The following is a 13,163-nucleotide window of genomic DNA, read 5'->3' as shown; positions in this document are numbered from 1 at the left end:
TGAACTTGTGACGTAAGTTTGCGATCAAGTTTTATACCTGCCAAAAATATATCAAGATAGAGTGGTTTCTTGTATAGGTATAATGGTTCTGTACATATATTTTTTAAAAAGTAAGTAAATGTAAGTCTACATATAATTTTGAACTTTAATCCACTCAGTAGTTAGTACTTCGTATTTTTCAATCTTGAGTACAGTTTTCGAAAATTTTAATTAATATTAATTTAATTTCATTCATTTAAAGCTTAAATTTACAAATTTTATATTGAAAAAGCTTAATTTGATGTGTAGGTACTAAATTAGTACATCTATTGGAAAAAAACATAATGTGTAAAAGAAAGAATTTGGAATATAAAAGTCAAAACCTACCATACTACTAAGTTATTTAAATTAAAATATAACTAATATTATATTACTGAAGAGTAGATAATAAATAATTTTTAAACCGAAATTAAAAAATTGTCTATGCAAAAAAATTGTTTATGTTTCTTTATATTTTTTCCAAATGGCTCTATTTTTTTTTTCTTTTGTTGAAGACTAAAGACAAATCTAATTCAATTTAATAAAATTAACATCATCCGTCCTTACCCAAAGCCAGTTAGTTACCAGTACTACTATAACTTTGAAATAGTATAAAATTGTACGCGTATTTTTTAAAATATTTATTTAACTGATTTTTTTAAATTAATAATAATATAACTGACCCCTAAAAACTAAATATTGTAACTTATACGGAAATTATACAACGCTATTAGTATCACAGTCTTAATTTGAGGCACAAAGATACAACATCAGAGCTGTTATAAAAATTATTATTTAACTTAAATTATTTACTTAGCTATGAATAAAAAAATGTCATTGTATTTACTATTGTTCCTAAATAATTTAATCGAAATATTAGGCATTCCATATCAGGAAAGCTTATTCGACGAATACGAACATTTGGAAAATTTAAAAAAAATCGAAAAACGCCAAGGAAGTGACGCATCACCAGTAAGAAGCAGAATTGTAGAAACTATGTTGAAAACGCCGGCATATCAGTTCATCCGATCTGAGCCCAACTTCTTCTCAGCTTTCAAAGACCACTATGAAATACCAAAAGGTATGTGACTTTTAGTCGTTTTTTATATGAATACTAGCGGCCCGCTCGCGGTTACACTCGCGTGAACTATGTTATTATTAATTTCTGTCTCCATGGCTACGTCCTAGTGACGTCTATGCAAAATTTGAGACTTCTAGCATTTGTAGTAACGAAGTTTCATACAAACTTTCGACCCCAAAAACAACCCCTTAGAAGACGAATATTGCAAATTCCCGTCTTAGTGAGCATCTACATCCTATAAGTAACTCCTATGCAAAATTTGAGATTCCTAGCACATGTAGTTTCTGAGATTTCGTGATGAGTGAGTGACCTCTCGATTTTATATATATAGATAAAATAAAATAAAATCTTTATCCATTTTTTTTTTATAAGTCATATAATTGTTAAATCAGCTTCAAGCTATATCCCGCGCACAGTAGGATAGGCAGAGGGAGCTTAGTGTTAAGACATTCCGCCGAATTCTGGAGACATTGTGCATTGAGTGGCGAATCTCAACGCCGCGGTTTGCCTCGACATCAGAATGAAGAAAGGAAAATATTATTTTTGTTTCATTTCCTCGAGTGAGAATTGAACCCACAAACTGTTGCGGTAACACGTCACACGTTCCCTTGCGACCCTTGCCACGACTGGCACCCTATATGTGGATATAAAATATTTATATACAATCTTTTATAATAGTCATAAAACTTGTTAAGGCTAATAATTAATATATTGGGTTAAGTTAATAACAAACAAAAAAAATCCTTTATACTATATTGAATTACTAGTCTTAGGAATATGATATGAATTTACTGTATTAAAATAGATTTAAAAAAAAAAAAAAAAAACTTTTTGATAATTTCGCATAGCAAAACCTGTATTTTTACTACTGGGTCTATAACCTTGCAGTAATAAATAAAATTACAATGTAAAGCATATTATTATTACTAACTATGATATAAGGAAGTAAATTAATTTAGTACCTATTGCATAATTATTTCAAACAAGAATTTATTAATTAAGAATTATCTGTATATTATTTTTTTTTCGACTGTGTCAGAAGCAGGGTAATGCTTAAGGTTTTTAACATGTGATGAGTCGATGAACTCGTCAGTCAATATATGAATTATAAAAATGGTAATTTTTGGTTTTCTTAATAAGTTTTTGGTTTTCATAATAAAAATTGAACCGTGTAAATATAACATATACCTATTTTGAAAGTGGTAGTTTTAAAATTAATTTATTATTATACGCCAAAATTTTTTTAAGAGTACTGTATTAATGGAACATAATATGCTTGTGTCAACCCTAACAACGGTTTATCCCTTTTATCTAAGCTCTATGCTCCTATCTATAACCTCATATCATCAATATTGGCGCAAACATTTCCAGAATTCAGTGGACCGCTGAAAGAATATGACTTTATAGTAGTGGGAGCTGGATCAGCGGGAAGTGTGCTTGCAGCACGACTAAGTGAAGGGCGACGGGCCTCTGTATTGCTCATAGAAGCCGGCACAGGAGAAGCAATATTGACTGGTGTACCGATTTTAGCACCAGTATTACAAACCACGAACTATGTGTGGCATTACTTAATGGAACATCAACCTGGAGTGTGTATGGGTGTGTATTATATATACAATTGTACATAAATAGCAGTTTAAGGATTTTATGTACGTTATTTACCTATTTTCCTCGTGTTTTAGCATTTCCAATACTTGCCTTACAAAGCTGAACAAATAACAAATAAAAAAAAGAAAAGATTACGTTACTTATATCTTTTTGTAAAAAAAATATCACAATCACCATCAAAATAAAGATTGTTAGATCGTTTTTGTAGTTAGACTAATAAATTGCTCAAAGGTTTTTTCATTAACGCGGCAACGCAAAACATTTTTTTTGTGTTATTAACATCAAAACATCCATCTGTTTTTGCTACTTTATTTATTTAAAAAAAATTCACCTTCCTTTTATGTAAATAGATTTTTTTTTCTATTGAGAATATTAACCTAGGTTCGCAATAATTTTGATTCTTTTTTCGAGGTATGGAAAATGAAAGATGTTTTTGGCCAAGGGGCAAGGCAGTCGGGGGTACGAGCGTTGTCAATTACATGATATACACCAGAGGTAATAAACTCGATTGGGATAGAATTGCAGCTAAAGGGAACGAAGGATGGTATGTTAATAATTTTTAAAAAATCGCTTTGATAAATTAATAACGAAGATCACGACATTGTTAAAATAAAATATAAAATTATAAATAAGTGCATATTTATTTATTTACTATAATAAAAATGATTATGAACACAACAATTATCTGTAATCAATAATATTTTTTAATTATTATTTTTTATTTAACTTCGTTCCGCGTATAGCGGAAGTAAACAGTTCTTGCGTCGGAAAAAGAAACATTACCTATAAAGTTTATCTCAATTAATGTTTTTTTTTTTTGTAAATGAAGAAATCAAAATAAAACATTTCTTTAATTTCAGGTCATACGATGATGTAATGCCGTATTATATTAAATCTGAAAGAGCAAATCTTCGGGAACATAAAAATTCATCTTGGCATGGTTATAATGGCGAACTAACCGTAGAAGATGTACCATTTAGGTAAATTAATTTATAAACATATAATATATCATACTATATCAACATAAATTTATATATTTTTATTTTCTTTAAGGTCTAAACTGTCAAAGGCATTTTTGGACGCAGCAAAACTATTGGGAAATAAACGAGTCGACTATAACAGCCCTGACAGTTTTGGTTTCAGCTACATACAAGCCACGATGAGCCGGGGAATAAGAATGAGCAGCGCCAAAGCGTTTTTACATAACATAAAGAAAAGAAAAAATCTGCACATACTTACAGAGAGTACAGTCACGAAAATAATTATAGATCGTACAACCAAAACTGCCGTAGGTGTTGAATTTCAAAGAAATGGACAAAGATATGTGATAAGAGCTAAAAAAGAAGTAATTCTTTCAGCTGGTCCCATTGAATCTCCCCATTTGCTTATGGTATCAGGAATTGGACCTAAAGAACATTTAGAGTCGATGGGAATTGAAGTAATTCAAGATCTAAAAGTAGGGCAAACACTTTACGACCATTTAACTTTTCCCTCGGTAATATTTACTTTAAATACATCAAGAATAACATTAATAGAAAAAAAAATTTCAACAATCGATAATGTGATTCAATATAGTCAATTTGGAGAGGGCCCTTATTCCTCATTGGCGGGAGTAGAAACTATAGGATACATAAAAAGTCATGTCTCAAATGAAGTGGGCGACTTTCCAGATCTGGAACTATTAGGTACCTGCGCTTCGCTTGCATCAGATGAAGGGACAACTATAGCAAGAGGAATACATATGGCGAGCTGGCTATATAACGATGTATATAGACCAATTGAAAACTTGGAATCCTTCACATTACTATTTATGTTGTTACACCCTAAATCTAAAGGTTATATGAGACTGAGATCCAAAGATCCCTTCGACCAGCCCATACTAGTTGGCAATTACTTAACACATCCAGATGATGTTGCAACAATAATTGCTGGCATAAGATATCTCATAAAAATGGCTGAGATGCCATCTTTTAAAAAATATGGCACTAAATTATATGAGAAAAAATTTCCAAATTGCGATAAGTTTGTCTTCGGAAGCGATGGCTACTGGGAATGTGCAATAAGAACTGTTACCATGACGCTACATCATCAAATTGCAACGTGTAGAATGGGCCCTGCGTCCGATCCCGAAGCAGTTGTCGATCCCAAGCTGCGTGTGTATGGGGTTAATAATTTGAGGGTCGTCGATAGTAGTATTATACCTAATACAATAGCGGCGCATACTAACGGCCCAGCTATTATGATAGGGGAGAAAGCAGCCGATATGATAAAGCAGGCTTGGGGGCTATCATAAAATATTTAATACATTTTATAAATTATTATTTTTGATGTACAATTGTATATAAATAAATTATAAGCTAGTTAATAAATATATTATATAAATTAATCATCATCTTCACGCTGTATCGTGCGGTGCTAGGACCTCGTAAGGCACTCCGTTCTCCACTATCCGCCTGATTCTAGATGCATTGCGTGTTGAGTGGCGGAATTCAACGCCGCGCTTTGCTTCGACACCAGAGCGAAGAAATGAAAATATTAATTTAAATTAATATTTCCTTTCCTCGAGAGGGGATCAAATCAACAACCAGTCGATTTTGCAGCACACTTTGTGCCTCTGCGCCACGACTGGCCTTAGTTACATTTTTAATTATTGTTTTCTATTGCATAATATATTTACAGATTTTTTACCGCATTATCAGTGAGTCATGTGAAAAGTATGATGAATTCCTTTTTGTTAAATTATCTCTACACAACGCTGGTAGCTGCGATGTTAGTGAATCATTACTCGTTTATTCATAATTTGTAATTCTCTATTTATAGAACAAATAGTAAAGAAAATACAATCAATGACGTATTTGATAACGGTGATAGTGGTATACTATCATTTTTTACGTAGGTTATTTACATACGTAAGGTAATTTTACGTAAACAATATATAATTAAATAATATTTAAACTATACTTTATATATTATTAATTAGCAATCAGTTGTCCAAGATACAAAAATGTTAACGATTTACTTCAAAGATCTACTAACATGGTTAAATAAACTACTCTTACGTTATCGGCCTTGGACGACAATCAAAACCCATTAAAAAGAGATAAATTTGAAAAAGTAAACTATGTAATTATTAGTAATTTACGATATCAATGTTATCCACTCATTCTATTTGCATTTAATATGTATGTTAAGCAAAGCGATTGTTACTATCCTATATCAGGAAAATATAATATTAAATAATTTTACCTGATACAATAAGTGCTTCATTTGGTCCAACTGTATGAATATTCCCCATATTTCACAAACACTTTCACTACACTTTTATCACTATATAATCCACATGTAAAAATAATATAATGAAAAACAAAATCGATACTATCAACAATAAACCCGCGCCGATAGAAAATTTGACAACTAGAAAACAACAACAACACACATACAGCTATATATATTTTTTTTATTATTACACAATATTCATTTCATTCATCTGTCAAAATTGTGCACAAGCCACAGAGTGTTAATAGTACCCTATCATACTGTAATAAAGATTATATCTGAAGTTATTTGTATTAATTTTAAAAGAAATCTATAACCAAGCTTGATAACAATATATTAATACCTTTTACACATACTGTTATCAAACTTGATTATATATTGTAAAGTTGCATCTTTAGTATATATTAAGCAGGTTTAGTGTGAAAGTGGGACAAACATACATCCTCACAAGAATTTGCAAATTAATCATTATATTAGAAGGATTAAAATATACGAGCCGATACTAGATGCTTTTAAGTATTTGGCATTGTAATATTTTTAACATAATATATTATAGTTACTTTTTGTTATAATATTTATAACATACATTTATTTAAATATTAATGACTATTAAAAAAATCATACTATTGCATACATTTATTTTATTTATAATTTATTTTATACTCCTATCAAAACCTATGAAACGCTTTTTCTACTTTATTATAATTTTGTCTACGTTGTCTTCGATTTATATTATCTATGGCTTTTAACTTTTAACTATTCTATACTCTATGCTAATTTGTGATTGTTTGTAGGAGTAATATATAACACGAATGTTAAATTTTTAAATAACTGGTATATTTTTAGTGGACAAACTATTTGTGAGTATGATATATTGTTACACTTACATACGACAAATTATTTTGTGGTTGTTCTCGATATTGAAAGTAGTATTGTGCTAAACTGGGTACCTAGCCATTCACGTTACCCTCTTTTTGATGGTGTATTAAATGTTTGCAGATTTAAGTCATTATTATTTATAAAAATGTCTGACACAAGTGATTTAGACCGTCAAATCGAGCAATTGAAAAGATGTGAAATAATAATGGAGGCAGAGGTTAAAGCCCTCTGTGCGAAAGCCCGCGAGATCCTTGTCGAAGAGAGTAACGTCCAACGAGTCGACTCACCCGTCACGGTATATACTGTCCTCATTTATTTCATATACATATTCAATTGTTAAAAATTACATCGTTCCTTACATCGAAAAAAATATTTGCTAAATTGGCTTTATTTTGTATATAGAATATATTCAGATCATGTCAATTTGTGGTCGTCTAAATAGCATATATATTATTATTATAGTATCTTATAACCAGGAAAATTGTTAATTAATTTGCATCAATTTCAATTTAAGGTTAGACACAAATAGATTGGCCCTGAAATCTTTTTACTGTCAAGGTATCATAAGTGCTACCAATATTTGTATTGACTTGTATTGGCAAGTGAGTTACAGAAACATAACTTTTGTACATCTTCATATATAAAAAAAACATATCATATATACTTATGTAATTTAAAAACAAGATTTTTATTTAACAAACAGTTTTATTATTATGTCCTGTCATAAATGTTAGATTATTAAAATATATCTCATATTAAATAAATATTTTAATATTGTTATTAAGTGTTCATCAATACTATCAAACATATTATTACTAAGAAGCTATTACTATAGTAGATCCTTTTATTTAAACAAAATTATATAGTGCAATAATACTTGACAGCCATTGCAGTGCAGCACCACAATCCTTGCCTGAGAATATGTGAGTTAGGGCTTAAATCCCACTCAGGGGAACAAATTATTCTCATTAAACACACAATGTCTCAAAAATTGTTAACATGCGTGGAATAGGGTCTTAACACTAGGTTCTCTCTGCCTGTACTGCTATATACAGGATACAGTGAGGAACTAAAAAAAAACTACAAGACCATGCTGACTTAATCTTTATACCATTGCTTTATTAGGTATGCGGAGACATACATGGACAATTCTATGACCTAAAAGAACTTTTCAAAGTTGGTGGTGATGTACCTGAAACTAACTACTTGTTTATGGGTGACTTTGTGGACAGAGGATTTTATTCTGTTGAAACTTTCTTATTATTACTTGCATTAAAGGTAAGAGTTCCGTTAATTTTTTTATTTTTTATAATTACTATTTATAGGATATTATTTCTATATGTGTATATAAGTATTGTTTGACAATACATGTGATGATTTTGGGTTCAATCCCTCATTTCATCATTCCTCTGATCTCTCCACCCACATACACAATGTTTTGAAATTAGGCTTAAAGTAAAGAATAACGGACATGCCTAGCTTGCTGTGTTCATGAGATGTACAGAGTAATATTTAGTATGATAAATCATAAAGTAGTATTCAGAGGCTACTATAGTCCAGCGGAACAGTGTTTGACCATAATTATATTTGCAGAATAACTTATTTACATTTACAAATTCTAGAGGAATTGCGTGTTGAGTGGCAGAACTCAACGCTGCTCTTTGCCTCGACACCAGACAAGAAATGAAAATATAAATTTAAATAAATAATTCCTTTCCTCAAGTGGGTATTGAACTCACAACCAGTCAATATTTTATTACAGGCCAATTGTGGCGAAGGACACAAAGTGTGCCCTTCGCGTAATATCAGTATATATAATATATAGTAATAAAAAAGATAATATTCAATAAACAAATAATAATAATAAACATTTGAAATTGTTATTATCACAGGTACGATACCCAGATCGCATTACATTGATTAGAGGTAACCATGAGTCAAGACAAATCACACAAGTCTATGGATTTTATGATGAATGCTTAAGGAAATATGGATCAATTACTGTGTGGAGGTACTTTACCTTCTTATCTTATATATAGCCTTACATTATACAAAATACATATATTTCAATATATAATATACAATTTAATAATATTATAGATGCAAAAGTATAAAATGTTTTTTAACAATTATTACTTAGAGGCTGTTGTGGCCTAATAGCTTAGCTTGTTTTAATTTTATTTACAACCATCACATTTACAATCACACGCTTCTACCGACACCGTTTTCATACCTTGATAAAACATAACTAGTTTGTTTTAGTAAAACCTAGTTTGTTTATTATTATTATTACATTTATATATTTATTACAGGTACTGCACAGAAATATTTGACTATCTGTCTCTGTCAGCCATTATTGATGGAAGAATATTCTGTGTTCATGGAGGCCTCAGTCCGTCTATACAGACATTGGACCAAATTAGGACTATTGATCGCAAACAGGAAGTGCCCCATGATGGTCCCATGTGTGATTTACTGTGGAGTGATCCTGAAGGTAATTATTAATTGATGGAAAAACGCGTGGCATTGTGTTACTCAAGACGTAATGGCTCGACAATTGGGGAGTTTGGTGAAAGGTGTGTTAACACTTTCCCGTTTCACGTTCCCTCTGCTTACTCTTTTGTATTCAGGATTGAGTGTATATGTTTTTTTTGTATTTAACGACTCAACATAAATAACTTTTTACTAAGTATGTTGATATTATAATTCTTCTTTCTTTGGTTAAGCCCTACTTTACGTATGTTCCCTATTTTCCGCCGAATTTTTGGAGACATTACCAACCATCGCGTTACAGTCATATCCTTGTAGCACTGCGCCACGACGCCCTCTGATCAGCGGAACAATATAGATAAGCTTAAAAAAATAAAAATAATTTCAGACACTCAAGGCTGGGGTGTATCACCACGTGGGGCTGGCTACCTGTTCGGTTCAGATGTGGTAGCTCAGTTCAACGTCTCGAACGACATTGATATGATATGTCGGGCCCACCAGCTTGTTATGGAGGGATACAAATGGCATTTCAATGAAACCGTTCTCACTGTGTGGTCTGCGCCTAATTATTGTTATAGGTATGTTTGCTATGTTATGTTACTATTTTTTTTTTTGCTGTATCCCGTATGATACGGGGTATATAGACGTAGATTAGTGTTAAGGCTCTCCATTCCCCATTTTTAGCTGAGCCGTTTTTTTCATTTGCTCTAGTCAGCATCGAACCCACAACCAGTCGCGCTTACTGTCACACGTTAGTGCCTCTTCAAAGAAATATATATACCTCAATATACACTATAGCAATAATGACCATACTTTTTTCAAATTATTCTATCAACATTATTTCTTTATTAACAGATGTGGTAACGTCGCTGCCATATTGGAACTGAATGAGAGTCTTCAACGTGAATTCACGATATTTGAAGCTGCACCCCAAGAGTCCCGAGGTGTCCCCTCAAAAAAACCTCAAGCGGACTATTTCTTATAATGTTACCAATAGACATTTAGGCCAGATTCATACTATAGCGCCAATTACGGTTCATTCTGGGTCCAATCCCATTTTGTGAATATATTCTTATACGAGAAATAATGAGAGCAATCATACTATTGTTATGGTCCTATAATACATAGGGATATTTCTCATATAAGAATATTTTAGCAGACTGAGATAGGACCTAAAACAAACTATGATGGACACTATAGTGTGAATCCACCCTTAGTATTATGTTATGTAGTGACAAAACAATTTATTGTGAATCTTAAGACTGTGTTGCAATTTGAATGTGTTATAAGGCCAAGTGAAGTGCTTTCTTTCAGCTTTTGATGGAAACAAGTAAAGGTAAAAAGTTTGATTATAATTATAAAATATGTATTTAATATGATAATTGCATAGAGGAATAAATTAAAATATACCTTGAAAGACATTATATTTGTTATTTAATATATCTATCAGTATATCAATTTAAATATTATCTTATGATTTTTATGTATTACATGCAAAGTATGTATGATATTCAATCAATTTTAATTAATAATATCATATTTGTTAGTTTTATATTATTATATTTACTGCTTTTGGTCTTTATCTTCTTTTTTTAATAGAAAAATAAAATAATGAAGGTTCATTAAAAGTTAAATTATGGTACAGATTCAAATATACTTTACAAAACTCAATATGGCCTCATAACCTACATTCAATTGTTCCAATAACTTGTTTCCTTAGATTGAGATAAGTGATTTGACTTTTTATATAAGCTAACAATTGTTTGGATAACATTGAAATAAGACACATGGGAAAGATAAAAAATAATTTTAAAGTGTTATTTTGTTCTTTTTGGATAGTTTTTTTTTATCAGCTCTAAACATAATCCTAGGTACGAGGGTCCATTTGTCAACCCTTTTTTAGGATTCCGTATCGCGAAAGGAAAAAAAACAACCCTTATTAGGTCACTATTTTGTATGTTTATTAAGACCATTTATCTCGAGATCACATGGATGTATAAAGTTGAAATTAACATTAAATATTCGTTCGTACATTTCCTTGGAGCAGAAAAAATCAAGCCAAATGATCAAATTTTTTGGCACATTTTTTGGTACAATACAAATAAAGAAAAATATCCGAAAAGCTAAAATTTAAATACCTTTTAAAAGTTCAGTAGTTCTTTTGATGCATAATTAGTGCACAAGCTCGTAAATTTAAGTTTGTCCATATTTATAAGTTGTACTTCCCGATGTACAATTCTGGAATTGATATGGAACCCTCGGTGGGAATGCATTCTCTTTAATATATTGAATTTTATATTGTTTATCCTTTATATAATAATGAATTGATCTTTTAGTTTTTGTGACTGTAAAATAGTTGTGTTAAATGTATACAGTATTTTTCTTTCTTGCTGATCAAAAAAAAATGTATGTTAAAGACATAAATAATTTAGGCTATTATTGTTTGAATTAAAGTAATACCAAGTGATAAAGAAAGATAAATCTTTTTTTAAAAACTATTTGGAATTATCATTAAAGTAGCACTAGTAGATTAATTTAGAAATGGGTTAGGTTAGGGGCGACAGACTGTAAACATGACGATTGTTGGTTTGATTCCCACCCGGTGGAATGAGTTATGTTTATTTTCCTTGCTCTGGTGAACTGTGAAATATTACGAAAAGAAGTTCCAACGATGAGTCCATGTCAGTTTTTTCTTTTTAATATTAATGTGACGATTTACTTATATTAACAAATTTGTTGATCTATCCCGTGTGTTTTATCTCGATGTTTCCTTATTAATAGTAACTAATATTGAAAAAATTCAACGAGCACTGCCATAAACTAAATGTTTATGTAGAAATACACACTTAGAAAGTTTTCATGTAAGTGTTAAAATTTAAATGATTACTAAGGACCTTAAACTTATTAGTTATTTAGGGAGATATGTTGGCTTAGATACTGTTAGTGGGTGTGTACTATATAAATACATAATTATGGTTTGCTACTTCCAAAAAAACCTTTCAATAGAAGGGCATTTTTGCTGAATCTTAACAAATCTCATCCATCCCTTGACAAGTTGGACACATGAGTAACATCTGTAGACATATATGGGGCCATCCATAAATAACGTTGTAAAATCACTAATGTCACGATTTTTGACCCGAAAACTAAAATGACGTCAGATATTTTACAATTTCACACCTAGAAATTATAAATTTTAATTTCATGTTTTTCATAATTTTGGTTTAAAATGTGATGTCACGAAATTAAGGACTACTCCTCATCGACGTTTGACGTAATGTATGGATGGGCCTAATCTATATAAAGCAACATACACTCAAACTTTACTTTAATAGTTCAAATGAATATTGTGATTTGAAGACGGTTTTAGTATTAGATTCCATTTTAACATCTAATAACGATACTTAGGGCCTACTTAAAAATCTTTTCCACTAGTACTGTAATAAGATTTACTTCCATACATCTGATTTATACCAAAGCAGTTTGCTATTCTGCCATAACAGTTAATTTTATTTTCAACTTTAAGTTTTGCTTGTAAATCCTTTTAATATTAATTATTTATGGAGAAGTAAACGTTTAGAAAATACTAGTGTTTTCTTTTACAATATTGAGGCGGCCGTGGTACAGCGTCTGTCGTGACAGTTGTGCATTCAATTACCACTCGAGGGAATAAATTATTTTCATTTTCTTGTTCTGTGTAACAAGACAGCACGGCGTTAAACTCCACCGCTCTATACAATGCCTCACAAGGTGGGTGTTACTTGCGAAATGGAGTGTCTAAACACTAAGTTCCTTCTGCCAACCCTATAAT

At 30.9% G+C, this 13,163-nt stretch overlaps 3 protein-coding genes across 4 annotated transcripts in view; 2 read left to right on the top strand and 1 right to left on the bottom strand.

Moving 5' to 3' along the window:
• Positions 1–6,207, bottom strand: part of Flo2 (flotillin-2) — a 220,877-nt gene extending 214,670 nt beyond the window's left edge. Inside the window, exon 1 of one of the 2 annotated variants that reach the window (XM_085204408.1) lies at positions 5,954–6,207. In XM_085204408.1, coding sequence (XP_085060534.1) covers positions 5,954–6,002 — 49 coding nt within the window. In that variant the 5' untranslated portion in view covers positions 6,003–6,207. The remainder of the gene's footprint in view (positions 1–5,953) is intronic. The other variant, XM_085204414.1, reaches the window with a different exon arrangement.
• Positions 850–5,955, top strand: LOC146540421 (glucose dehydrogenase [FAD, quinone]-like). The gene is made up of 5 exons (XM_085204607.1): positions 850–1,099; positions 2,471–2,698; positions 3,119–3,251; positions 3,568–3,687; positions 3,761–5,955. Exons 1-5 carry the CDS (start codon positions 850–852, stop codon positions 4,998–5,000), a joined length of 1,971 nt encoding a protein of 656 aa, XP_085060733.1. The 3' UTR covers positions 5,001–5,955.
• A 529-nt stretch (positions 6,208–6,736) lies between the features above and the next one.
• Positions 6,737–12,938, top strand: Pp4-19C (protein phosphatase 19C). Its single transcript, XM_085204319.1, has 7 exons — positions 6,737–6,843; positions 6,983–7,157; positions 7,988–8,140; positions 8,755–8,873; positions 9,175–9,356; positions 9,741–9,930; positions 10,208–12,938. The coding sequence occupies exons 2-7, from the start codon at positions 7,008–7,010 to the stop codon at positions 10,335–10,337; spliced, it is 924 nt and encodes a 307-aa protein (XP_085060445.1). The 5' UTR covers positions 6,737–6,843; positions 6,983–7,007; the 3' UTR covers positions 10,338–12,938.
• The last annotated feature ends 225 nt before the right edge of the window (positions 12,939–13,163 follow it).

This window comes from Heliconius melpomene, chromosome 2 (genome assembly GCF_056956725.1).
Source record: "Heliconius melpomene rosina isolate 202511_hmr_F chromosome 2, ASM5695672v1, whole genome shotgun sequence".
Taxonomy (NCBI): Eukaryota; Metazoa; Arthropoda; class Insecta; order Lepidoptera; family Nymphalidae; genus Heliconius; species Heliconius melpomene.
This window is presented reverse-complemented; position numbering and strand designations above follow the sequence as displayed.